Source organism: Phoca vitulina, unplaced genomic scaffold, assembly GCF_004348235.1.
Source record: "Phoca vitulina isolate PV1807 unplaced genomic scaffold, GSC_HSeal_1.0 scaffold12, whole genome shotgun sequence".
In the NCBI taxonomy this organism is placed as follows: Eukaryota; Metazoa; Chordata; class Mammalia; order Carnivora; family Phocidae; genus Phoca; species Phoca vitulina.
In genome coordinates, this window is record NW_022589715.1 from 26,686,921 (window position 1) to 26,712,983 (window position 26,063).

At 37.9% G+C, this 26,063-nt stretch overlaps 1 protein-coding gene and 1 non-coding gene across 2 annotated transcripts; one reads left to right on the plus strand and one right to left on the minus strand.

The window, feature by feature from the left end:
- The first annotated feature begins 94 nt into the window (after positions 1-94).
- NFU1 (NFU1 iron-sulfur cluster scaffold) lies at positions 95-24,827 on the plus strand. Its single transcript, XM_032410812.1, has 8 exons — positions 95-432; positions 3,160-3,260; positions 6,434-6,569; positions 11,233-11,299; positions 15,882-15,996; positions 19,754-19,814; positions 21,304-21,478; positions 23,726-24,827. Exons 1-8 carry the CDS (start codon positions 371-373, stop codon positions 23,768-23,770), a joined length of 762 nt encoding a protein of 253 aa, XP_032266703.1. The 5' UTR covers positions 95-370; the 3' UTR covers positions 23,771-24,827.
- On the minus strand, positions 17,426-17,532 carry LOC116636517. Its single transcript, XR_004300359.1, has one exon. It is a non-coding gene; the product is annotated as a U6 spliceosomal RNA (small nuclear RNA).
- Positions 24,828-26,063: the final 1,236 nt, after the last annotated feature.

The following is a 26,063-nucleotide window of genomic DNA, read 5'->3' on the forward strand; positions in this document are numbered from 1 at the left end:
AGGGGTGGGAAACAGCATTCCACCTGCAGGCCTCCGTCCCTGTGAGCACAGCACCCATCAAGAAGGAAGGGTGACGCCGGGCTCCGCGTGCGTGCCCAGTGCCGCGTGCCTTACCGAGGGCGCCTGCGCAAGCGTCTCCGGGACTTCTCCCCGCCCCGGCGCAGGCTTACTGTGTAGGTGGGCGAAGGGGGTCGGCAGCCGTGGCCCAGCTTCTCCGGCTCGTCCGTATAGCCGCGCCGCCCGCGGCCGGCAGGGTACGCTCTCCGCGGAACCTGTCCTGCTCCCGGCCTGCCAGCGCCTGCGCCTGCGCGGGGCTTCCGCCGCTCGGCGAAGGGGGAGAGCCGCCCCACTGCGGCGCCCTGGGACTAAGATGGCAGCGGCGGCCCGGCTGGGCTGGGGAGCTGCGGCTGCTGCCGCGGGGCTGCGTAGGCGGTAGGTGACGAGCTAGGAGCTCCGCACGGGGGTGCCGCTGGGCTTAGCAGAGCGGTCGTCACCCCCGCCCCGTTGGGGCGGGGAGAATACCCCTGACCGAGCCTTTGGGTCCCCCCGGTCCCCGCCGTTGGGGATTTCGTCCTGCGGTGGGCGGCTATCCATGAGGCGGCTCTGCGCCCCCAGTTCGGGCGGGATCTGCAGCGCCCCGTCCCAGGCTCCGAAACCCGGCGCCTGAGTGCCTACGGTGGGGAGGCCCGCAAAGACAGGCTGCAGAGACAACACGGAGGAGCTGTTTTTAAAATCGTGTGGCCCCTCCAGCCCTTCTATCACGTGCATTCCCTCCCTCTGCTTTTTAAACACAAATCAGAATGTCTACGGAATGGGAGTGGGTACCTCATCTCATTTCCTCATTTTCCCAGTAGGCCCAGAAAGGGGACGTGACCTGTATGAGGTCACACAGCTTCTAAGTGGTGGAACTCTGATGAGAATCCAGACCCCTAGATTTCCTCCCTATCACCTAAACCCACTCTCTTCTCTTGTTTTTTTCCCCTTCTGTGCAACCTGCCTTTGAGTTTGACCTCCCAGTGACATCTGTCCACAACGTTGGTTAGGTGAAAAGGAATGATGACTTAAGTAGGTGTAGTACCTTGATTTTGCTTCTGGAACAAAAGAACAACAGGGCCTAACAAGGTTTCACCTAGTGAATATTAAAGAGTTTTAGTGTTAATGATGCCCTTGAAGCGTAAATGCATTAAGTTTGCTGGAGGATTTTTTTGTTAGTCACCTCCTGGCCCCCTCTGTTATGTTTGGATAGATGTCTTACTGGAATAATTTTACTATTAACCTTTACGGTTTTGTCACGTTAAACCCATCTCTCACCGTATTCATCCATTCTGTTGCTTTTTCCCTGGGCTGAAGGGACAAGAATACTGGTCATTGTATTTCCATATTCCAGTGTAGTCAAGATTTAGGCAGTGAGCTATAGATAAAAACGTTTTCACCCCAAACCTTAAACTTCATTCAGTAATTCATTATTGGGCACCTATCACATCATAATAATGGTAGCTAACATTTGGTACAAGTGCTTGGCACTGATTTAAGCACTTTACATGGAGTATCTGGGTCCCTCTTTGGCCCAATCTTTGAGGTAGCTGTGAATATTCTTTGAGATGAGGAACTGAGGCCATCCTAGCTGCTGAGGGTCACAGAAATGAAGATGCTCCTTTTCCTTAGTGAGTTTGCAGATAAAAGTAATCAGAGAAAGTTTTTTTAAGTGATCATACATATATTTAAAATTCTTCAGCAACTTATGCAAAATGAGAATTGTAATGGTAGCAATATATTTTAAAGTAAACTGGATTTTAGGGTGCCTGGGTGGCTCAGTTGGTTAAGTATCTGGCTCTTGATCTCAGCTCAGGTCTTGATCTCAGGGTCCTGAGTTCAAGCCCAGCATTGGGCTCCATGCTGGGTGTGGAGCCTACTTAAAAAACAAACAAACAAAAAGTAACCTGGATTTTAAAGTAACTTGCATCCGATTTCTAAAATTTTTCACTACTGAAGTTTTTTTTCCTCTTCTAATAATATTTATTTTTCCCTTCTCCCGTCATTTTTAATTTGTCAAAGCCCATGAAAAAAATAGCCAATCAGTACTTCTCTATTACAGTGAAATAACCAAAGTTACAAACACTGGCTTAAGAGGTTTCCAATCAAAAAGCATATATAGATTGTTGGCTTCTTTAGCAGGTTGGAGGGGAATAGTACACTTTCTATTAGACTTTTTGAAGTATTGAAATACCTTTCAAAACAGGTAGTATTGGGGCGCCTGGGTGGCTCAGTCGTTAAGCGTCTGTCTGCCTTCAGCTCAGGTCATGATCCCAGGATCCTGGGATCGAGCCCTGCGTCAGGCTCCCTGCTCAGCAGGAAGCCTGCTTGTCCCTCTCCCACTCCCCCTGCTTGTGTTCCCTCTCTCGCTGTCTCTGTCTCTGTCAAATAAATAAATAAAAAATCTTAAAAAAAACACACACACAAAAAACAGGTAGTATTGGTTCTCTCTTACCAGGGAGACATGGTGGTAGAGACAGAAAAAGGAGGGACTTCACAGTATTTAATTTTGTTCCCTTCAAATTTTGAACTGTGTGACTCTATTACCTAGTTTTTTTAAAATTTAAAAAGAAGAAAAGAAACAGTTGGTAGTTCTTTGCATCCTTCATGCATAGCTAAGAGTCTGGGAATCCAGGTTGTAAATCACAAATTTAGTTGCATTTCTGTTTCTTACACTGGTACACTCGGTTATCAAGGCTATAAATTTCCACTTGAGCTCTTGTTTTTTTTTTTTTAAAAGATTTTATTTATTTATTTGACAGAAAGAGACACGGTGAGAGAGGGAATACAAGCAGGGGGTAGTGGGAGAGGGAGAAGCAGGCTCCCTGCCGAGCAGGGAGCCTGATGTGGGACTCAGTACCAGGACCCTGGGACCATGACCTGAGCTGAAGGCAGTTGCTTAAGCCACCCAGGCGCCCATTGAGCTCTTGTTTTTAAATTGTTTGCAGATATTGCTTGCCTAAGGAAATGGACATAATGTGGATGGAGAATGAAATTAAGCTTTGTTGTTTTCATTATTATATATATGTATACACACACATATATATGCATATATATATATATGAAGTAGAAACTGAGCTTAAAAGATTATCTCTTGAAATGTCATTTTTATGTTTTTAAATGTAGATTCTGTCCTATGATGAATCCATACATCATTAAGAAACAGCTTCTGCATCAGTTCGTACAAAGACCACTTTTCCTACTGCCTGCAACCTTATATAACACAGGTAAAATTTCACCTTTTATTTTTTTTTAATTTTTTAAAAAAGATTTTATTAGAGAGCACATGAGAGGGGGGAGGGTCAGAGGGAGAAGCAGACTCCCCACTGAGCAGGGACCCCCCCCCGCCATGTGGGACTCAATCCCAGGACTCCAGGATCATGACCTGAGCCAAAGGCAGTCGCTTAACCAACTGAGCCACCCAGGCACCCCAAAATTTCACCTTTTAGAACAAATTATGTTTCAGAAGCTATTGAAACTGTGCTTAAATACAGTTTGGTGGATCATAAAAGATAAGAATTTGTATTTTCTTTTTTTTTTAAAGATTATTTATTTGACAGAGAGAGAGAGAGAGAGAGCACAAGTAGGCAGAGTGGCAGGCAGAGGGAGAGGGAGAAGCAGGCTTCCCGCGGAGCAGGGAGCTCGATGCAGGACTTGGTCCCAGGACCCCAGGATCATGACCTGAGCCGAAGGCGGATGCTTAACAGATTGAGCCACCCAGGTGCCCCAAGAATTTGTATATTTTCTATTCAGGGGTATAAAAAGAACATAGCATTTTTCTGTGTCATAACATAACATTTACTATAATTATTTGCTTACAAATATTGGCATTAGATTTCAAGAATCTGCAGCACAGGGGTACCTGGGTGGCTCAGTTTGAACATCTGACTGTTGGTTTCAGCTCAGGTCGTGATCTCCAGGGTCCTGGGATCAAGCCCCATGAGCCCCACATCATTGGGCACCTCACTCAGCGGGGAGTCTGCCCCTCCCCCACTTGCACGTGCTTGCTCGTGTGTGCTCTCTCTCTCTCTCTCCCGAGTATAGCGTCCAATAGACCTATGAAATCTCAGTATTTTGAATAACACATCTTCTGGAACATTGCTCAAATGATTTCTCAAATGAAAATATTACAAAAAGAAGTTACAAATAGGTTTGTTTCAAAAAATCATAAGTATTTTAAGCTGCTGCCTTCCTTATTTTATTAAGAATACACCTAAAAAGGGCACCTGGGTGGCTCAGTTGGTTAAGCGTCTGCCTTCACCTCAGATCATGATCCCGGGGTCCTGGGATTGAGCCCCCCATTGGGCTCTCTACTCAGCAGGGAGTCTGCTTCTCCCTCTTCCTCTGCCCCTCCCCTGCTCGTGCTCACTCTCTCTCTCTCTCTCTGGAATAAATAAGTAAAATCTTAAAAAAATAAAAATAAAAATAAAAAAAAGAATATACCTAAAATCAGTAAATTTCTAGCTTTTGTCCAAGCATTAGAAAATAGTACTTTCAATGTAGTTTTTCTTTTTTGGGGGTCCAAATTAATTAGTTACGGGCTTTGTTGACGATTTTGTTGATGTTACACGCTTTTATTTTCATTAATATTGGAAGTAGGTATGAAGATAGGATTTGAAAATTATTGAAATGTGACCAGTGTCCTGTGGCTAGGGAACCTTGAGAGCTATCTCTGTGTGTCTGTGTGTAAATGTCTGCCTGTGTGTGCTTATGGATCTATATATAAAAGTTTGGATTCAGCTCTTGGGCCCTCTCCCATTTCCATCACTACACTGAACACTTTGTGGCCATATTCTGGTAGCTGGCTGACTCTGGCTAACCACATGAGTTGGATCAAGACCTTACCTCTTCTGTATACCGGGGCAAAAAGAGGAAAACCTTGCCTGGCACCTTGAATCACAGAATAAAAATTCAGGCATAAATATTGAGTTAGCATGTTAAGCTACTTTAATTGGACTTTTAAATACTGTGGTGTGGAATCATGTGGTCATCAGGTTTTTCAAATTGGAAACCCACTGATCTTAGTCTTTGATATTGACTTTAAGGACCATTAATGTATATTTTGGGGGAAGCTTCTGCCTCCCTATTAATCTATTACTTATTAGTACCAAGCATAATGGGAAAAATTATTTTAGATCATTCTATTTTGTTATAACCCTTATGACACTTTCAGGGGCATCTTTCTGGATGATGGACCTGGGCGTCATTTCTGAAATACCTAATTAAGCCCAGCTTAGACTATAATTGAAATGATTTTGTTAATACCTAGTCAAATTACTATTTTGAAATAGCTTTGTTCATTGTCAAAAGAGAAAGTTTATGTTGTGATGTCATATATTTTCTACTTCAGACAATATATAGAGATTATGCTTTCAATTTTTTTTGTACTTGTAGTTTTTAAGTTTTTATTTATTTTTTTAGTAATCTCTACACCCAACGTGGGGCTCGAACTCACGACCCTGAGATCAAAAGTTGCATGCTCTTCCCACTGAGCCAGCCAGACACCCCACATTTACAGTTTTTACCTTCAAGTATTTCTAAAACCTTTTCTTGGGCGCCTGGGTGGCTCAGATGGTTGAGCGTCTGCCTTCGGCTCGGGTCATGATCCCGGGGTCCTGGGATCGAGTCCCGCGTTGAGCTCCCTGCTGGGCAGGGGGCTTGCTTCTCCCTCTGCCTCTGCCTCTCTCTCTCTCTGACTCTCATGAATAAATAAATAAAACATTTAAAAAAAAAAACCTTTTCTTTCTGTATATATAGTTTTACAGAAATGGACTGAGTAGAAAAATGCCAGATTTAATTCTTCAAATACTGTGGTAGAGTGCTTAATGTATGTGGAGATTTTGATTACCAATAAATTATTAAGAAAGGCTTCAAGAAATGATTGGTCATATCCAAGGTTAAAAGAACCTTGTTGTCTTTATATTTACAGAAATTGGTGGCAGGCCTTCCTTTAATGTTCCATCTGAAAACTTGTTCCCATGTAACATAGATTTTTCAGAGGAATTTATTTGTTGGAGGTATAACTATTTTATTTATTTATTTATTTATTTATTTTTTTTTCTTTTAAGATTTTATTTGAGAGAGAGAGAGAGCATGAGAGAGAGAGCATGAGCAGGGTGGGAGGGGCAGAGGGAGAGAGAGAAGCAGGCTCCCTGCTTATGCAGGACTTGATCCCAGGACCCTGGGATCATGACCTGAGCCAAAGGCAGATGCTGAACCAACTGAGCCACCCAGGTGCCCCTTTTTTGTTGTCTTTAAAAATTATTTCATCAGCTTGAGCAACAAAGCCTTATTTTCTTTTTTCTTACATCTTGTTTCTTTGAAAATGAGCACTTCATAGTCCATAAGCTTAACTGCTGTTTTTCTGGAATAACATTCTTTCTTCTTTTTTCTCTTTCAGTGAGACACATGTTTATTCAAACACAAGATACCCCCAATCCCAACAGTTTAAAGTTTATTCCAGGAAAACCAGTTCTTGAGACAAGGACCATGGATTTTCCCACACCAGCTGCAGCATTTCGCTCCCCTCTGGCTAGGTATATTACTATTTCTCATTTGCTTTTACCAAGAAACATAAATAACTGACTTTGGGGGTAAGGCAGCCTCGTTTAATGATTGCATTTTTATGTGCATTGCACTGTTTTCAATGTAAAGAATGCTTTCTTTTCAGGTAAGAGATAAAAGAAAAATAACAGTTGATATCAGGAAACCCTTGTCCTGAAAAGTAATGTATTTGAGAGATCTATGGCAGGACTAAAGAAGACTTTATATTTTTACTTTAAAAAAAATTCATCAAAATGAAAATAGGATAAATTTCCATTCTAAATCTTTAAAACTATTTATAAAAAACAGTGAAAACTTGTTCATTTTTTTCTTAAGGATAGTTGAATTTTTTTCGATGTGCCAAAATGGAGCAGTTTCTAAAATATTCCACTCAGAACCATAAATAATAATAGTTATTAGATTTGGCATGATTTTTTAAAAACAAGTCAGAGACAATTTTTAAATTCACTAAAGACATGTTAGATATATGTCATGATATAGGACAAACAAAATTATTGGAATGAATTTTTTTTTTTTTTTAAAGATTTTATTTATTTGACAGAGAGAGACACAGTGAGAGAGGAAACACAAGCAGGGGGAGTGGGAGAGGGAGAAGCAGGCTTCCCGCTGAGCAGGGAGCCCGATGCAGGGCTTGATCCCAGGACCCTGGGATCATGACCGGAGCCGAAGGCAGACGCCCAATGACTGAGCCACCCAGGCGCCCCTGGAATGAATTTCTTTGTAATGATAGCTAGAGAAATTATTTATAATAAGAAGTATTAGAGTCAGTCTACATCAGTTTAAATTTTTGGTAACCTAAGCTTGACGCTGATTGCCAGGGGTATTTAGAAAGTAAAGCTTAGATAACTACTTCTATACACACAGCTGTTTTATGTGTCACACTTAGAAGAGCGAGAAATAATACATTTATTGCAGGAATGTTTTTTTAATTTTTTAATTTAATTTTTTTTTTTTTTTTTTTTTAGTAGGCTCCACGTCTAACATGGAGCCCAGTGTGGGGCTTGAACTCAGGACCCGGAGATTGAGACCTAAGCTGAGATCAAGAGTTGCCCGCTTAACTGACCGAGCCACCCAAATGCCCCTTTTTAAATTTCTCATTAATAAAAATGCATATTTCCTTTGACCTACACATGCCACTTCTCACAGTATGCCTTAGAGCATTTGTTTTTCATACTTTTTTTTATAGGCTGCAGTAAGAAACCTTTTATATTACAACCCAGTTCATACACACACATAGGTAGATAGATAGATATATGCACACGTATTCAATGGGACAGTTTTGACCCTGTGTAAAACATACTTATTTCCTTTCTAATTCTCTTTATTCTATTCTGTTTTATTATATTAGATAAAAATCCAGGTCAATACCTAATTGATTTTACAAGCTACTAGTGGAGTTGAAAAACACTGCCCTACAGAACATCCACATACATATACAAGGTGATACAAGCCTTGTTGGTAGTGGTAACAAGTTGGAAACAACCTAAATACTCATCAGTAGGAAGAGTTCAATAAACTTTGTCCATAGTCTTAGATATTAAAAAAGGTTGAGGATAACCCTCATTTACTGTCATAGACTGACCTCTACGACACACTTTTGGGGCTCCTGGGTGACTCAGTCGGTTAAGCGTCCGACTCTTGATTTCCGCTCAGGTCATGATCTCAGGGTTGTGAGATTGAGCCCTGCATCAGGCTCTGCAGTGGGTGTGGAACCTGCTTAAAATGCTCTCTCCCAGGCGCCTGGGTGGCTCAGTCGTTAAGCGTCTGCCTTCAGCTCAGGTCACGGTCCCGGGGTCCTGGGATCGACCCCCTCGGCAGGCTCCCTGCTCGGCAGGAGGCCTGCTTCTCCCTCTCCCACTCCCCCTTCTTGTGCTCCTGTTCTCGCTGTCTCTCTCTCTGTCAAATAAATAAATAAAATCTTAAAAAAAAAAAAAGATTCTCCCTCTCTCTCCCTCTGTCCCTCCACCCCCTTCTCTTTCTCTCCCCCTTTTAGAAAAAAATAAAAGACTGTTAATTGAAGAAAGTATGTTGTAGAACACTGAGTACAATATGATTATCTATATAAAAACAAAAAACATAAAACAAAAAAACACTAACATAAAGGTCTGGAAGAATGTACACCCAACCGATAACAGTGGATTTGGGGGAGGGGTGGTCAAGAGGCATTTTCACTTATATGAATAGTTTGAAATGTTTACATCAAGAATGAATTTATGTATTTTGTATTTAAAAGAATATAAAAATAAAAAAGACTGTTCAGTTACAGATGAGTTGGAGATTATTTCTGTCAGATGTTTAGTTGGCAAAAGCCCTTTTCAAATTAGTCTTTTGAAAGTAGCTTATTTCCTGGATTCACAGAATTTATTATCTTCAGTCAAGCAAAACTAATCTTGTTTTTGTTGTTTTAACAGAGAATGTTTTTACTGTAAGCTAGAATGTAAAGCTTCCTGAAAACAGAAACCTGTCTGTCTTGCTCATCATTGTATCTCTAGTGCTTAGTACGGTGTCAATATTCAGTGAGTTTTCAAAAATTTGTTGAATGAATGAGTAATTGAATGAACAGTAGTGTATCTTACTTCAGAGAGGCATTTGACCTATTTCTTACCATCCTTCTGGACAAGACAGAAAAAATTAAGCAGAGTGTAAATCTGTCTCTAGTGACATACACAAGGGCTCTGTAGTATCTGTAATATCTCTGTAGTTGGCATATTTATTCAATACTTTATCTGCGACACATTAATGATGATAAGATTATCAGTTTCCAGATGGGAGGAATTGCTTCTATGTTAGATGGCAAAATTCAGAGAAATGTTTAAAGGTTTCATTAGGCCGACATGATAGTTTAAAGCAAGTAAGGTAAAATCTAACAGGAATAAATATTAAGGCTTATTATTTAAATGTTTAAAATGAATAGCTCAGCTGTGGGATGGAAGAATCTGACTTCTTAGTTCATTATGTTGGATATGTTGCAGTACTCAAAATCAGTCTAACTTCAACAGAGTCACAGTATCTAGCTCAATAGAGGTAACAGTCTTTGTATTCTGAATAAGTCAGACTATGTTTGGGATATGTGTTCAATGCTGGATATCCTATTTTATTTTGGACATTGTAGAAGTTGAAATTGTCCCGAGGAAAGTAACCTAAATGGCAAAGCATGTATAATAATGTTTGAAACTCCTTTTCAGCGTTTTCCTTCTTAAAGCACAGAACCTGTGAACTCTTGCCTAAAGCAGTCCCCATGACATGACCCAAAGATCAGGTTGATTCTTTTGCATGGTCCTTTCATTTGAAGAAAAAAGCTTTGCTAACAGTACAGATGCACAGAGCCAATCAAGGGACCTACTTATAGGTCTGTGCTTGGGTTTATTGGATAATATTATGCAACCAAGTACCTTGTAACTTCTTGTAAATTTAATATTGAATTAGAGGACCCAGATGACATCGTTTCAGACAAATTCCTAAATAATTTCAAAATAGTAATTCCGGTAACACTCATGCAATGATAGACAAAGAAGAGGTAAACCTTTTTTGGAGTATGTCAGCTTTTATTCCTAAAAAGGGGTGAGGGAAAAAGGAAATTGCTCTGGTATGGTACATGTATCAGTGATTGGGAAAGGAAGATGCATTTCTAAATCCCTTGTAGGGGCTTTTCAAATTATAATCCTCCCCTCCTCCTCTTAGAGGATTTTAAAAATTAGTTGAGGTATAATGTACATGAAATGAAATTCACCAATTTTAAGTGTATAGTGCAGAGTTTTGATAAATATATACAGTTTTGATAAATATAGACAGATAAATATATACATGATAAATATGATAAATACATCTACAAATACTGTATATATTTTGATAAATATGTACAGTAACCACCACTAAAATAAAAATAGAGAACATTTTTATTACTGCAGAAATCCCTCATTTCTCTTTGCATTCAGTCTTCTTGCTTCACCTCCATACCCCGGTAACTGTTTTGTTTCATGGCAATGAATTCCAACTTTGTTGAGATATAACTGATGTAAAACATTATATAAGTTTAAGGTATACAGTGTGCTGATTTGATATACATATGCTTTACAAAATGCTTACCACAGTAAAGTTAGTTAACACACCTATCACCCTGGTAACTATTGAGCTTTCTGCCACCACAGTTTTACATTTTTAGGGTTTCATATAAATGCCCCCATATAGTCTTTTGTGTTTGGCTTCTTTCATTTAGCATAATGCTTTTGAGAGTCCTCCTTGTTTTTGCATGTACCGTTAGTTTATTCTTTTTTTATTGTTGAGTAGCCCTGCATTGTACGGGTACACACGGTCTGTTCAGTTATTCACTAGTTGATGGGCATTTCCAGATATTCTTTTTGGCTTTTATAAATAAAGCTGCTGTAAAGATTCATGGACACATCTTTGTGGAGCATGTTTTCAATTCTCTTAGGTAAATACCTGAGTGGGATTGCTAGATCGTAGGGTAAGAGGAAGAAACAAGATTGTCCATGAGTTGATCATTGTTGGCCATGAATTGTTGATGCTGGTGATGGGTATGTAAAGGTTCTTTTACTTTTCTGTCCACCTTTGTATATGTTTAAACTTTTCTGTAATAATGCATTTTACTATCTCTTATTTCTTATTTATTCACAGGCAGTTATTTAGAATTGAAGGAGTAAAAAGTGTCTTTTTTGGACCAGATTTCATCACTGTTACAAAGGTAAACATAGGATTATGTAAAATAATGTATGAAGTTCTTTTAGTTTTTTTCCGAGTCCAACATCCCTTTCTAGAATTTCCTTTTTTGATATATTTTATACATATTGTTATTAAAAATCTCTAAGTTTACTTTTCACATTTCTCAAGTTAGTTATTAAATAGAATTTTCAAGTTGAAATTAACTACAGTCCAAATCCCTCATTTTTCAGAAGAGAAAAACTTGAGCTTCAGAGGCTTAAGTGCAGGATTGTGTCCAGGGTTATGTATCTGCCCTACAGCAGGGCCACGACTCAACCTGGGCAGAACTAGAATTTAGGCTCCAAGTGTTATTTTTACTAATTCTTTTTTTTTTCTTTCATAATTGAGACTTTATTGGTGGTTTTGATATTTTTACTAGTTCTTAATTTAAAATGATAGAGTAAAAAGAAAAGCAAACAAATAATCAAACTATATGCTTATGTATTTGACCAAGAGATGAATGTAAATCTCCTTTAAAGGGGGCTCTTTCATCATGGCCCATCTGCTGAAATACTTCAGAACTTCACAGATAAGAGCAGGGGACTGTGTCGTTCTGCAGCACTTGGTTAACCTCTAAATGTCAGAAAGTTGATCTAACTATGTTACCCGTTCCAACACCTCATATCTGCTAGGAAAGGCGGTTTCATTTTTAAGTCTACTAGATTAATTAGAAATGAACTGTTTAGGGCGCCTGGGTGGCTCAGTTGGTTAAGCGACTGCCTTCGGCTCAGGTCATGATCCTGGAGTCCCGGGATCCAGTCCCACATCGGGCTCCCTGCTCAGCAGGGGGTCTGCTTCTCCCTCTGCCCTCTTCCCTCTCGTGCTCTCTGTCTCTCATTCTCTCTCTCTCAAATAAATAAATAAAATCTTTAAAAAAAAAAAAAAAAAAGAAATGAACTGTTTAAATTTGAACTATGTATACTTTTAGGTCTGTTAATTGATACGTATACACTGAACTTGATCACTTGTTCAATATTATGTCAAAATCCAAAGTTTTCGGGGCACCTGGGTGGCTCAGGTCCTGATCCCAGGGTCCTGGGATCGAGCTCTGTGTCAGGCTCTGTGCTCAGCAGGGAGCCTGCTTCTCCCTCCCCCTCTACCCCTCCTCCAGCTTGTGCTCTCTCGCTCGCTCACTCTTTCTTTCTCAAATGTATAAATAAAATCTTAAAAAAAAAATCCAAAGTTTTCATGTAATTCTCTTAAGCAATTTGAAAGGATTACTCTGAGTTCTTGATGCACTGATAGGACTGATAAAAGTGGACTGGGTTAGTGACCTGTTACAAAAGTCCAGTATGCTCTTGTAGCTATCTGTGTGTGGAGGAGAATTAGTTTTCCTCTGTGGTGGCATTCCTGGTGGCCATAGTTGTTCTCGCAGATATACCAATTGTAAAAGTTTTTTTCCTGTTGTTTAAAGTGTTATTGGCTCTAAATTCTCACAAAGCCCTTTCTTGCCCATATCGGTTGAAGTGGCTGTCCCTCCAGGAGCTCATTACCCTGTTTATTGTCTTCATTGCACTTATCACTTAGTCACTTTTTTTTTTTGGTTTATTTTTATTATGTGTCTTTCCTACATTGGAATGTACACTCCATAAAGCTAGGGATTGCCCGACTTATTAAGTTCACCTAGAACGATGCCTAGCACATAGTGTGTACTTCAAGAAATTTTTATAGAAGGAAACAATTTCATAGACTGAATTTTCAGGCTTTAAGGGGTTTCTGCCAAAAGGATTGTGGTGAGTAAACCCATGCTGACAGATCCCTCATGTTTACCAGTTTAGAGACATCTGATATATCTTTGGTTTTCTTCAGTTTGCTTTCTTTGATATTTTTTGAGGGTGGGGGGAGGATCTGCTCTTGTTTATTATTTCCAGCGTGTCTGGTATGGCATTTACATAGCAGAAGTGCTTTACATATATTACCTAATTTAATTATTTAAACTAGGTATTCTTGTCTTCATTTTACAAATGGCAAATTATGTATTTATTTTAACAAGTTCTTTTTTTAGTCCTTTTATATACAGCCTATGGCATATAAAAATTTTTTTTAGATGAAAATGTGATTATATCTTACAGAGTTGTTTTTTTCTTTGATTTTGGTAAGTCATCTTTCATTTCCTTTCTCATTCATAATTTAATTACTCTTTTTGGAATTTCTCCAGCCCCACTATTTTTTCTTAAGTGAAGTGACATAACTAATAAATAATAATTTAAATTAGGGCATGTATTGAAATTTAATAGGCAGAATAGTAGATTTGTTTTCTTTCAGTTACCTTTTTTTTTTTTTAAAGACTTTATTTATTTGACAGAGAGAGACACAGCGAGAGAGGGAACACAAGCAGGGGGGAGTGGGAGAGGGAGAAGCAGGCTTCCCACAGAGCAGGGAGCCCGATGCGGGGCTCAATCCCAGGACCCTGGGATCATGACCTGAGCTGAAGGCAGATGCTTAACGACTGAGCCACCCAGGTGCCCCTTTCAGTTACCTTTCTTATGGGCTATCTCATCTACCTGATATCTTCACCTATTGCCTATTTCCTTTTCTGATTTGTAATTGATGATTCAGAGACCTCCTTATGCATAATTTGTTATTTATTTAGTTAAAGTGAATAATTTATTTCTTTTGCAGAGTAAGGATAATTTTCTTTCCTTTTTTTTTTTTAAGATTTTATTTATTTATTTGACAGAGAGAGACACAGCGAGAGAGGGAACACAAGCAGGGGGAGTAGGAGAGGGAAAAGCAGGCTTCCTGCAGGGCAGGGAGCCTGATGTGGTGCTCGATCCCAGGACCCTGGGATCGTGATCTGAGCCAAAGGCAGATGCTTAACGAATGAGCCACCCAGGCACCCCAAGGATAGTTTTCTATTCTTTGAAATAACTTTGATAATTACAATATTTTTTTTAAGTAAGCTCTACGCCCAACATGGGGTTTGAACTCACAACCCCAAGATCAAGAGTCAGATGCTGTACTGACTGAGCCAGCCAGGCACCCGTGTTATTTTTTTCTAAATGAGTAAATGTATTTGAAACTTATGTACTGCCTTTTTTTCTCATTCAGACAACTTCAGAATATTTTTCTTTTTTTATTACCAATATTTCCCTACTCAGTAGAGCCCACTATTTACTGAAGATCTGAAGTAGCCCTCTGATCCATCTTCCAAATAAGTTATTAAAATGTTATCCAGAGCCAGTTCCCATTCCCAGTCACTAAGGCAACTCACTAGTTTTGCTGTTGTATCCATAGCAGTGCCCATTTATCTTGTCTTCCGTATACCATGTCTAAATTTGTTTTTTTTTTAAAGATTTTAATTTATTTGAGAGAGAGAGTGCATGCAAGCAGAGAGAGAGAGTCTCAAGCAGGGACTCCATGCTGAGCAAGGAGCCTGATGTGGGGCTCGATCCCAGGACCCTGAGATCATGACCTGAGCTAAAATCAAGAGGCAGATGCTCAACCAACTGAGCCACCCAGGCGCCCCTAGATTGGTTCTTAATCCATGACAAAAATAGCCCCTTTTATTTATGTAGACTCATTTTTTAATAGTATTTAAGCATAGCCACTAGCTAACAGCCTCCTGAGAGTCTAAATGGACTACATCTAATAGTCTTTCCTCCTAAAGAGCTCTCCTTTAAAAAACTTAAAGAGGGGCCCCTGGATGGCTCAGTCGGTTAAGCGACTGCCTCCGGCTCAGGTCATGATCCTGGGGTCCTGGGATCGAGTCCCGCATCGGGCTCCTCCTGCTCTGCGGGGAGCCTGCTTCTCCCTCTGCCTCTGCCTGCCACTCCCCCTGCTTATGCTCTCTTTCTCTCTCTGTCAAATAAGTAAAATCTTTAAATATATATATATATATATATATATATATATATATATATATATATATAAAACTAAAAGAAAACATGTTCCCTTTCTCTTTTTGGATATTACTACTATTTAGGTATTTAGTAATCGTGCCTTTTTTTGATGGAATCAACTAGTTGGCCAGACATAGAGGTGACATAGGTATGGATTCTTTCTTAAGGATACCAGGCTTGTTGGAGGTCCACAAGTCTTCTAGCACTACCACCATAGACAAGACATGTTACATGTTTTGGTTCTACAGTTGTGTCATTGGATTTCTTTAGTACTCTTAAGTAATATATGAGTTGAATTTTTTGGATACTTGTGGGATATCCTGTATATTTGATCAAGCAACTCTATCCTATTTTCTTTAAAGGAATGGGAAGTCTCTTTATCATTCTCACCGAATTCACTCAGTGTTTTAACTCTCTTCACCTCATGAAAAAGTATCTTTTAATCATTGTGGTAGCCCCTGTACAAGGCATGGTGCATTTAACATAAGTTTGATGAATGAATGGATGAATGTATGAGGAATGTTCTAAGATTATATCTTCCAAAGTCCTTATAAACCACATCCGTTAAGGACTGGAATTGACAGGTCTTCTCCATAAGTGAGTGCTGTTGTTACACAGTATAGGATATATATAGGAAAAGATTCTTAAAAGATACAAAGTATTATTTTGTATTAGTCTTTGCTCTTGGTTAGAAATGTAGCATTTTCCTTTAAATATTTACAGGAAAGTGAAGAGTTAGACTGGAATTTACTGAAACCAGATATTTATGCAACAATCATGGATTTCTTTGCTTCTGGATTACCCTTAGTTACTGAGGAAACATCTTCAGGAGAAGCAGGTACTGTGTTGGATAGTTAATATTTATTTTAATTAAAAAAAACTTTTCTACTTTCTTCGCATTTGTCTTGATTTTGGAGGTCATGATAATATAGATTTTTATCATTGTTTAGATCTGGAACCAATTCCAGAGGGAACAAGACTTCACATATACTAGTTTTATTCATCATTTTTGAAAAGTTGTGCATAAATTGAATATATTATACAAAACTGATGTTTTTCAATTATAAAAATTTTCAGACATACAGAAAATAATATGATGTATACCAATTTGCTCTCCTCTCAGATTTAACAGATGTTAATTTTTTGTGGTAATTGCCTGAGACCCATTTTTATTTTTTTTTAAGATTTTATTTACTTGAGAGAGAGAGAGTGAGTGAGAGAGATCACGAGCAGGGTGAAGGGCAGAGGGAGAAGCAGACTCCCTGCTAAAGGGAGCCCGATGTGGGACTCAGTCCCAGGACTCCAGGATCATGACCAGAGCCGAAGGCAGACGCTTTAACGGACTGAGCCACCCAAGCCCCCGAGACCCTTTTTAAATAGAACATTAAAGATACAGCCAAGACCTCACAACCTCCATCCACTGCTTTCCCCTTTCTATTTCCAGAGATGTATGTAAACCTGGTTTGTTTTTAAACTTTTACTACGCGTGTAAGTCTCTGCGGGGAATATATGGTATTGGTTTTTTAAACTTTAAATAATGTGTGTTATATGCAACTTGCCATTTTTCACTGAGCATAATATTTTGAAATACAACCATTTTGAAAAAGATGTCATTCTAGTTTATTTAAGTGCTAGATAGTATTGTTATATGAATAAACTACAGTGAGTGAATTTGTTCCTTATGGTCAAGTGAATTGTTTGTGCTCATTTCTATTACAAACATTGCTACAGTGGGCATCCTTGTACAAGTCTCTGTGGGTATGTGGAGAATTTCTGTAGGGTATATTCCTAAAAACAGAATTGCTGTATTGTAAATTGTTTTAATTTACATGCAGATTAGCAGGATATAAGAATTTGAACTTTCTTATATCTTTATCATCACTTGGTGTCTTTTACTTTTTTTTTAAAACCAGTATGTTAAGTATAAATGGTACCCTGTTTTAATTGCAGTTCCTTGATTAGCACTGAGACTGAAGGTTTTCATATGTTTACTGGTCATTATTTTTCTTGTCAGTAAATTTCCTGTTCATAATCTTTACCCATTGTTTAAAAATTGAGTTGTATATATATATATATATATATATATATATATATATATATATATTTTTTTTTTTTTTTTTTTTTGGTATTGACTTTAGCAGGTTTTTGAAAAATATTCTGGGTATTAATCCTTTGTTAGGTATATTCATTGCAAAGAACTTCTCCCTAACCATTCCTTATCTTCTCACTATGTTTAGGATTTTTGTCATTTAGAAATTTTTCTTTTTCCAGTTTTTTAAATTTTCACGAATTTGCATGTAAACTTTTCTCAGAGGCCATGTTAATCTTCTCTGTTTCATTCCAGTTTTAGTATTTATGCTGTTGAAGCAAGCACAGACATTTTTCTTTTTCATGTAGTCACATATATTCATCCTTTCCTTTGTGGTTTGTGCTTTTTGTACCGTTTGAATAAGTTACTTTGTATAAAGCACTTGGAAGAGTCACTGCATATGGAGCTTAGTATTAGCTGTGACTATTACAATTTGTTGTTGATGAAGTTTTTCTTTCCCCTAGTATCATAACGATATTGTCATGTGTGTTTACATGTACATACACATGTACACACAAAAATGTGTATAGTCTTTAGATGAATAATTCCACTTCTAGATATATACCCTCAATGAGTCCTGTAAATGTACACAAAACAATACATGAAGCATGTTCATTGAAATATTTTTAAAATATATCAGCAGTTAAAAAGAATGAACTAGATTTGGAGATACCAATTTGAAAAGATATAAAAGAAAATACTAACTGATTAAGGAAAATTGAAGGGTACATTTATTTATATACTTTTACATATATACTATTTATGCAAACTTGAAATAATATCTCAATTATATTTGTTCTTGGTGGGTATATACATAAAATTGACAGAATGTTTGTAGAGCCACTTGACTACACCTCCCCAGAGTAAAAAATACACAAGCCTGTTGACCCAAATACCCCACCACTAGGAATTTATCTCATAGATATGTAGATATGTGAGAAATATCTTAGATGTTGCAAAAGTACACAGAAGCATGTATGCTTCAGATTGTTAGAAATAGTAACAAACTTGAAACAACTGAAATAATTGAGAAATTAGCTAAATGAAAAAAAAAATCCATACAATTACTGTGTACTTATTTTAAAAATTGAGGCATATCTATATATGCTGATATGGAAAGGCCTTTTAGATATATTAAGTAGAAAAAAGATACAGAACAGTGTGTGTATGTTATCTCTGTAAATTTGCACATGTAAATTTAATGCAAATGTACTAGAAAGATATATGCTAAACTATGATAGTGGTTATTTATGGAATGATAGTGGGGAATGGAACTTAGGTTTGCTGGCATAAGAGAATTTTTTTTAAAGATTTGTTTATTTATTTTAGAGTGAGAGCATGCACACTCACATGTGTAGGGAGGGGCAGAGGGAGAGAATCTTTCAAGCAGACTCCTTGCTGAGTGTGGAGCCTGATGTGGGCTCGATCTCATTACCCATGAGATCATGACTTGAGCTGAAACCAAGAGTCCAATGCTCAACTGACTGAGCTACCCAGGTGTCTTGACATAAGAGATTTTAATTTTATTATATTTTATTTCTTTTATTAAAAAAGACTCAAAGTTAATATAATTTAATATTGATAATTGTTACATTGTTGTCAGAACTCTAGTACGTATTATAGTATAATTTGAATTACCTGTATTTTTAGTTTTCCTAAAGGTAAATTTCTCAAAAAAATTTTTAAACCCATAAAAAAGGTATTGATGAAGATCAGTATATAACCTTATAAAGTAAAAGAAAAACAAAAATGACACAAAATGAAAAAACTGATTTTTTAACATTTTGAAAATTTCCATAAGGTTTACATCTATATTTAGTATGGTTGTCATTTTGAAAACCACTAAATTGAAAAATTAAAAATGTAAGTTAACTTACAAAGTAGGTGTGCCTTTGTGTCTCACACTTTCCATCAGAATCCAGGCAGTTTTTTTTCTCTACCATTTCTCAATCCTCGAGGATGATGAAAGTTTACAAACCAAAAAAATTCAAACCCTGACATCATTAGTAGATCAAGTTATATCAGTTACTCACCTTTATTGCCAAGTGTTGAGTTGACCAGTGCTTCTTAATTTTTCTTCAGAGAATCAAGGGGTGCCTGAGTGGCACAGTTAGTTGAGCAACAGACTCTTGGCCTCGGCTCAGGTTGTGATCTCAGTGTCATGGGATTGAGCCCAACGTCGGGCTCCGCAGTCAGTGCGGAGTCTGCTTGAGACTCTCTTTCCCTCTTCCTCTGCCCCTCTGTCCCGCGCATGCGCACCTTCTCTCTCCCTCTCTCAAATAAATCTTTAAAAAAAAAAAAGTTTTTCTTCAGAGAATCAAATGATCTTTCCATCTTCCCAACTATCATTTCCATTTCCCTTATATCACCATACCAAGTTCCATGTTCTATGCTTTTATTATTTTTTTAATGAGACATTAAGTTAAAATCATCCTGTTTTAATACTTGTATTTGCATGGATATAAAATTTCTACCGTTGATTTATTTTATTTGTAATTGTTTCTAGGATCTGAAGAAGATGATGAAGTTGTGGCAATGATTAAGGAATTGTTAGATACTAGAATACGGTATGTGCTCATCATTCTGCCCAAAATCAAATATACTGCAGAGGCAACTTTCATTATAGCAGTATACTTTTAGTTGTCTGTGAGGAAAAAAAGCTCGAATAAATAAGTAGAAGTGAATGTAAGCCGTAATAGGTAACCATGGCAGTTGAATTTAAAGCCTGTACATTCTGTATATTCACTCAAAATTTTAAGACAGTCTGTCTAAACATAGTGAAGGAGTTCATCTTTCACAGACACTGTCTAGGTTTGATATTGTTATAATACCAAATTTCTTAAAATGAAAAAATGAGTTTAACAGTGTTTGGGTAGATTGTGAGAAGAGAAGTACTTTTTTTCAGGCTATTGCCCATAAAGAATAAATTTAGATGAGTGGAGAACCACAGGCTTCCACTTTTGCTTGTAGCAGACCAATGGTCCTGTTGAGAACTCCCAGAAATACAATAAAATACAATGAATTTTTTGTTTGTTTGTAAACAGTAGAGAGCTGCCAAAGCACACAAGATGCTATAGAGGAGGGAAGCTCATGAAGCCTTCCCGTGGGTCATTTTGCTGATTTTGGTGTGAGGCTAGAGTATGAGAACCTGGGCAGAGGGCAACTGTTTGTATCTACTAAATGTGAATATATGTACATTCTTGATCCAGCAATTCCATGCTCAGGTGTATTTCCAATAGTCATATATATATATATCAAAAGACATCTGCAAGAATCTCCATAGCTGCACTGTTTGTAAAAGCCAAAATCTGATTTTAACCCAAAAGTCCATCCACAACAACAGGGATAAATTCTGGCATTTTCACTTAATGGAACACTATGTGATGATGTGGAAGAATCTCATAAAGAGCAAAATAAGCCAAGTACAAAAGAGTAAATGCTATACGTTTTTTAAATGGAATTTATATTTATAAAGTTACAAAACAAGCAGAACTAATCAATGGTAATAGCAATTAGGAAATGGTTACCTTTGGTTGCCAGGAGGCACAAGGGGGACTTCTGGGGTGCTAGCTTTGTGTCTTGGCCTGGGACAAATGTGTGTTCACTTTGTAAAAATTCATTTAATTGATCATACGTGATTTGTGCATTTTTCTGTATTAATGTTATATTTCGATGCAAAGTTTATCCGGCAAAAAAAAAAAGCCAGCATGTGTCATATTAGTCGGTCTCTGTTCATTCAAAAGAAGTGGGTATTATCTTAGGTAATTGCTATAATTATTAGGACATTTGAGATCTTAAATCCCTAAAAAGATTATTAATAAGCAAGATTAAATATAATAAGTGAAGCAAATATTTGTATGAATGAATTTTGGCATTTTATCTGAAATTTTTTAAAAAGTTACAAATGAGACTAGCTACATTTCTCGTTCTCTGTTGTATAAGTAGCTCTAACTTTGTGAATTTTACCAATATAAATCTAAGCCCTGAGTTGTTTTAAATATTTTTGATGGAAACTTCAGTTCTTTTACATACATAACAAATATTCTGTGACCACAGGCCAACCGTGCAGGAAGATGGAGGAGACGTTATCTATAAAGGCTTTGAAGATGGCATTGTACAGCTGAAACTCCAAGGTTCTTGTACCAGCTGCCCCAGTTCAATCATTACTCTGAAAAATGGAATTCAGAACATGCTGCAATTTTATATTCCAGAAGTAGAGGGTGTAGAACAGGTATGCCGATATTATATGACAGTTGAGATTCAATATTAAACTCAGTATTTGGGGATAAAAAGAAGAAATTCATAACCTGACATATTCTTCAGGAGCTGGATCTCAGTGTTACAATTATTATCAGACTTGAAGACTCCTTATTTTAGAATCCACTTTAGTGTTATGAATACCTGCTATTTGCCGGGCCTTCTTACAAACATTACTCCTTTAATCTTCTCACAACACAGTATTGAGTAAGTTGTTCCCATTTTGTACATAAGGAAATGGAGACTCAGAGGTCATACTGCTGCTCTGATTGTAGAAAAATTATGAAAAGGGGATTCAAAACATGAATTTCATAGATGAGAGTTGGAAGTCCTCAGTGGAAGAGCTCCACTGCATCATACTCATCCAGGCAAGAAACTCATCGAGAAATCATACTTTGTTGTACAGTAAGACAGAGTACTGAGCGGAGTTCTAGCCTGATAGCAGCATTTTTTCTGCCCCAAGGTACCTCAGGAATATAGCACAGATCCATCTCAGCAGTAAATAGTGACCTTCACTGCAGCAATTCTCAACCAAGAGGCTTGGCCTTATGGAAGGAGATTATCAAGGAGGAAAAAAGAATGTATGGAAATGAGAAATTTGAAAAAACTCTTCAGATCATTCTGTGCCTTTAGGGCGAGGGCATCTCCTCAGCTCCTTTGAGAACCACTCATTTCTGGGTAGTACTAAAATCTGTCCTTTCGGTACAATACATGGCATCTTCTCTTTGAAAGCCTTACTGGTCTTCTCCGTGGACTTAGGCTCTGCTTCGGTCCAAAGCCTCTTTCAGTGTGTCTGTTTCAGATTTATGTTTATGGGTAAGTTCCTTGAGAGACTTGTCATCATATCCAGGTCTTTGTGTTCCTCTCCAACACTTAGCCCTGTGTGTTGTACATGTTGTGTACATTCTTTGTATTAAATAAGTATTTGGAAGAATGTTTCCAAATTTAGGAATATTCTGCCTAAAATAGGAATTGATTGACAAAATTCTTTGGATTGTATGTTGCTGAGATTAATTATAAAAATATCAATTCCTTAGAAGGAAATATCTATTTTTACTCAACTCAAAAGAGAAAATACGGGAGAATTATTTTTCCATGATAGTCTCAGATCAGAACCAAATTCTTCCAGATTTAAAGAAACAAACTTATTTTTGTTTCATAATCTTCTCTATGCCTTATATGCCTCTTTAAAGAATTGCATTACTTGACACTTTGGTGGATTGACAAAGGAACATTTGTTCACTTGTCCAGGGTGGGGTGATGAATTGGTAGTCAGGTTATAAACTTGAATTGGTGTTTAATTGTAGTAGGTATGTTGAAAAAAAAATTCATGAGTTTATATAACTTTTTTCCTCTCCGAAGGACAATTCTTTATTTTCTGAGTAATATATTAACTCATGAAAAGATAGTAATCTTGGGGCACCTGGGTGGTGTAGTTGGTTACACGTCCGACTCTTGGTTTTGGCTCAAGTCTGATCTTGGTGTCATAAGATCGAGCCTGGCATGGGCTCCATGCTCAGCTGGGAGTCTGCTTGAGATTCTCTCCCTCTGCCCCTCCCCCAACCCCCTCACCCCCCCACACACATGCTTTCTTTCTCAAATAAAAAAATCATTAAAAAAAAGATTAATCTTTTCATTTTTAAATCAGGTATTCATTAGTATTTTTCTAATAATTTAACTTATTAGAAATGAAGGTCCTCACATTTTTCTAAGGTTTAAAATGAATTTTTATCTGAGTAAGACCAAAATAATTAGTTGCTAGTATGATATTTTCTTTACTTTTTTTAGGGATTCATTTTTCTAATATATATTTTTATAATAGTTTGGTGTAGCTCCTAAGAATATATTTAAGTAAATAGAATGTTTTTGGAAAAAAAAAGAGTTAATCATATTAGTCTTGTGGCTAGGAAATACCAATTAATTAATTGTTATAGTCAGTGTCCAGCTGAGACTCTGGTACTGGAAAATTTTTTGGGGACAAGAAAAAGAGACCAATGCTTAATTAATTTGCAATATTAAATTTGCTTTTATGTTGTTACGATACCAGATTATGAGACAAACTTGTGTTTTGGGGGCTGTTGATAGACTTGGCCTTACTGGATTGACATGCATTATTATAGAGTAGAGTATTTCAGGTAAGCAAGTAATGGTATAATCAGGAAAATAGCAATTTCTCATCTTTTTCTTAATCCTTAAATTCTTTTTTTTTTCTTGGTTTTAGGTTATGGATGATGAATCAGATGAAAAAGAAGCAAACTCACCTTAAAATAATTAGAATTTTCTTTGGGCCCAGCAGTTGGACTTATTGATAATATATACCAAGCTTTTATTATTAATCTGCTAAGGAACTTGAGGATTAATAAAATATGCCCCTTTTTTGGAGACTGATATATAAACATTGCAATGTTTGCTTTACCTCATATGAGTTATTTATAACATCCTGAATCATCTTCTGTACACGTGGATTTTATCCAGGGATATTTTAATGTTTGTTCTTTATTTCTCATGGTTCCTTCTTTGCATAATGTGTGAAGCAGTTCATTTTCCCTCATTTAATTTATTTACTTTTTTTATACAGAAGTAAATGAGGAGAATGCTTATAAAAATACTCTAAAATGGCTTAGCTTTTTGTGAAATATTTGAAACTATCTTTACTGGATTTTTATCTTGTTAAAAAATACTAAACCATTTCTGGCTTAAAAATGGTATCTGGTTAGGGGTGCCTGGGTGGCTCACTAGGTTAAGTGTCTGACTTTTGATTTCGGCTCAACTCATCATCTGAGGGTTGTCAGAACGAGCCCCACTTTGGGCTCTGCACTGGGTGTGGAGCCTGCTTAAGATTTTCTCTCTCCCTCTCCCTCTCTCCCCCTTCCCCCAAAAAAGTAGTCATAATGCTGAAAACTAATAAAAGAACCAAGTTCCAGAATGTAGACAGAATTTCCATTGGTAGAAAACACAGCAGGCTGAATTGAGGGAAAAGCTGCCTTAGTATGCTCAGGCTTTATTTTTTGAAGCAGAATCTCTAAAAAAAAAAAAGATGAGAAACTGCTTTGGTTCTTCTTCCACTGGCTTCTCCCGACTCAGAGATTTATAATCCGTGCCATGCCAGAAATTTGGTCAGTTATCTTTCTACCATAGAGGTACTGCTTTTTCAGATACCCAACATATTTTCTCTCTCATTTTCTATAATATTCAGAGACAGTAGTTCACAGACAATATCATGATAAGAGGGAAATAGCAGTGGTACATTGTATTTCTGGAATTCTGGTTCCCAAAAGTATTGATATTAAGATAGGGTTGGAGGGGCACCTGGGTGGCTCAGTGGGTTAAGCGTCTGCCTTCAGCTCAGGTCATGATCTCAGGGTCCTGGGATCGAGCCCCAAACTGGGTTCCCTGCTCAGCGTAGAGTCTACTTGTCCCTCTCCCTCTACCCCTCACCCCTGTTTCTGTGCATGCTCTCTCTCTCTCTCACTCTGCTCTCCCTCTCAAATAAATAAAATCTAAAAAAAAAAAAAAAAAAGATAACGATGGAAACAGGAAGAACTCCAGGATTTGTGAATGCTGGGTTTTAAAGTTTATATGTTTGTCCTTTGGTTCATAGAACCAGACAGTGGGGTTGGAGAATTTGTTCCCTGAGCTATTATAGATGAATTCAGGTCAGACTCTGGGAATTGCTTTGTAGACTAGACACATTAACCTGCCCTTAAGAAGCTACAGGAAATTGAGACGAGGAGATAGAGTTAATGACAAGTCTTGGGTATGGCCATGAAATAAGTGGCTGAAGTGGGGAGTGAATTAGATTCTTGGAGGAAAGGAAATCGTGGAACTGAGAGGCCAAGGCATTGGGAAGATTTTCTGCAAAAGGGAGCAGCCATGAGGAACAGGAGGAAAGGTGGGGAAGAGCTTCCTAGACATACAGAGCAGTGTAAACAGAATCTGGAAGCTGTGAAATGTATTTGGGAACCGCAAGAAGCGAAGTATGGCCTGAGTGTAAAGTGAAAGTCCTTCCCTGGAAATGGTACAGAAGCAAACAGTGGGCTGAACAGAGTGCTACAGAATCTAGTGGTGGAGGCCCTTTCAAATATCATTTCTTTTTTTTTCTTTTTTTAAAGATTTTATTTTTTTGAGAGAGAGCACAAGCAGGGGGAGTGGCAGAGGGAGAATCAGACTCCCTGCCAATCTGGAAGCCCTATGTGGGGCTCAATCCCAGGACCCTGGGATCATGACCTGAGCTGAAGGCAGACACTTAACCAACTGAGCCACCCAGGTGCCCTGTCAATTATGATTTATGATGTGACCAGGGAAGGTAGATCCCACCTCAGGGGATTAATTATAACTAATCTCAACCAGTCATTTTAACTCCTTTTCTCTTTGCCAGTCATTAGTTTAGGTGTGGACATATGACCCAGCTCTGGCCAACGAGCTGGAAGAGAGGGTCTACTGGAGTGTTTTTAAAAGATTTTCTTCCCTGATTAAGAGAGAGAGTTAATCTATGTAAAGAGGGCTCTTTTCCCCTCGATTCTTTTCTTTCCTGTTTGGTATGCTGTAGAATGAAAACT

Coding starts and splice junctions, on each gene's coding strand:
- NFU1 (XM_032410812.1), top strand. CDS start 371: ATGGCAGCGGCGGCCCGGCTGGGCTGGGGAGCTGCGGCTGCTGCCGCG. Junction 15,997..19,753: donor AACATCTTCAGGAGAAGCAG/GTACTGTGTTGG, acceptor AATTGTTTCTAG/GATCTGAAGAAGATGATGAA. Junction 19,815..21,303: donor TTGTTAGATACTAGAATACG/GTATGTGCTCAT, acceptor CTGTGACCACAG/GCCAACCGTGCAGGAAGATG.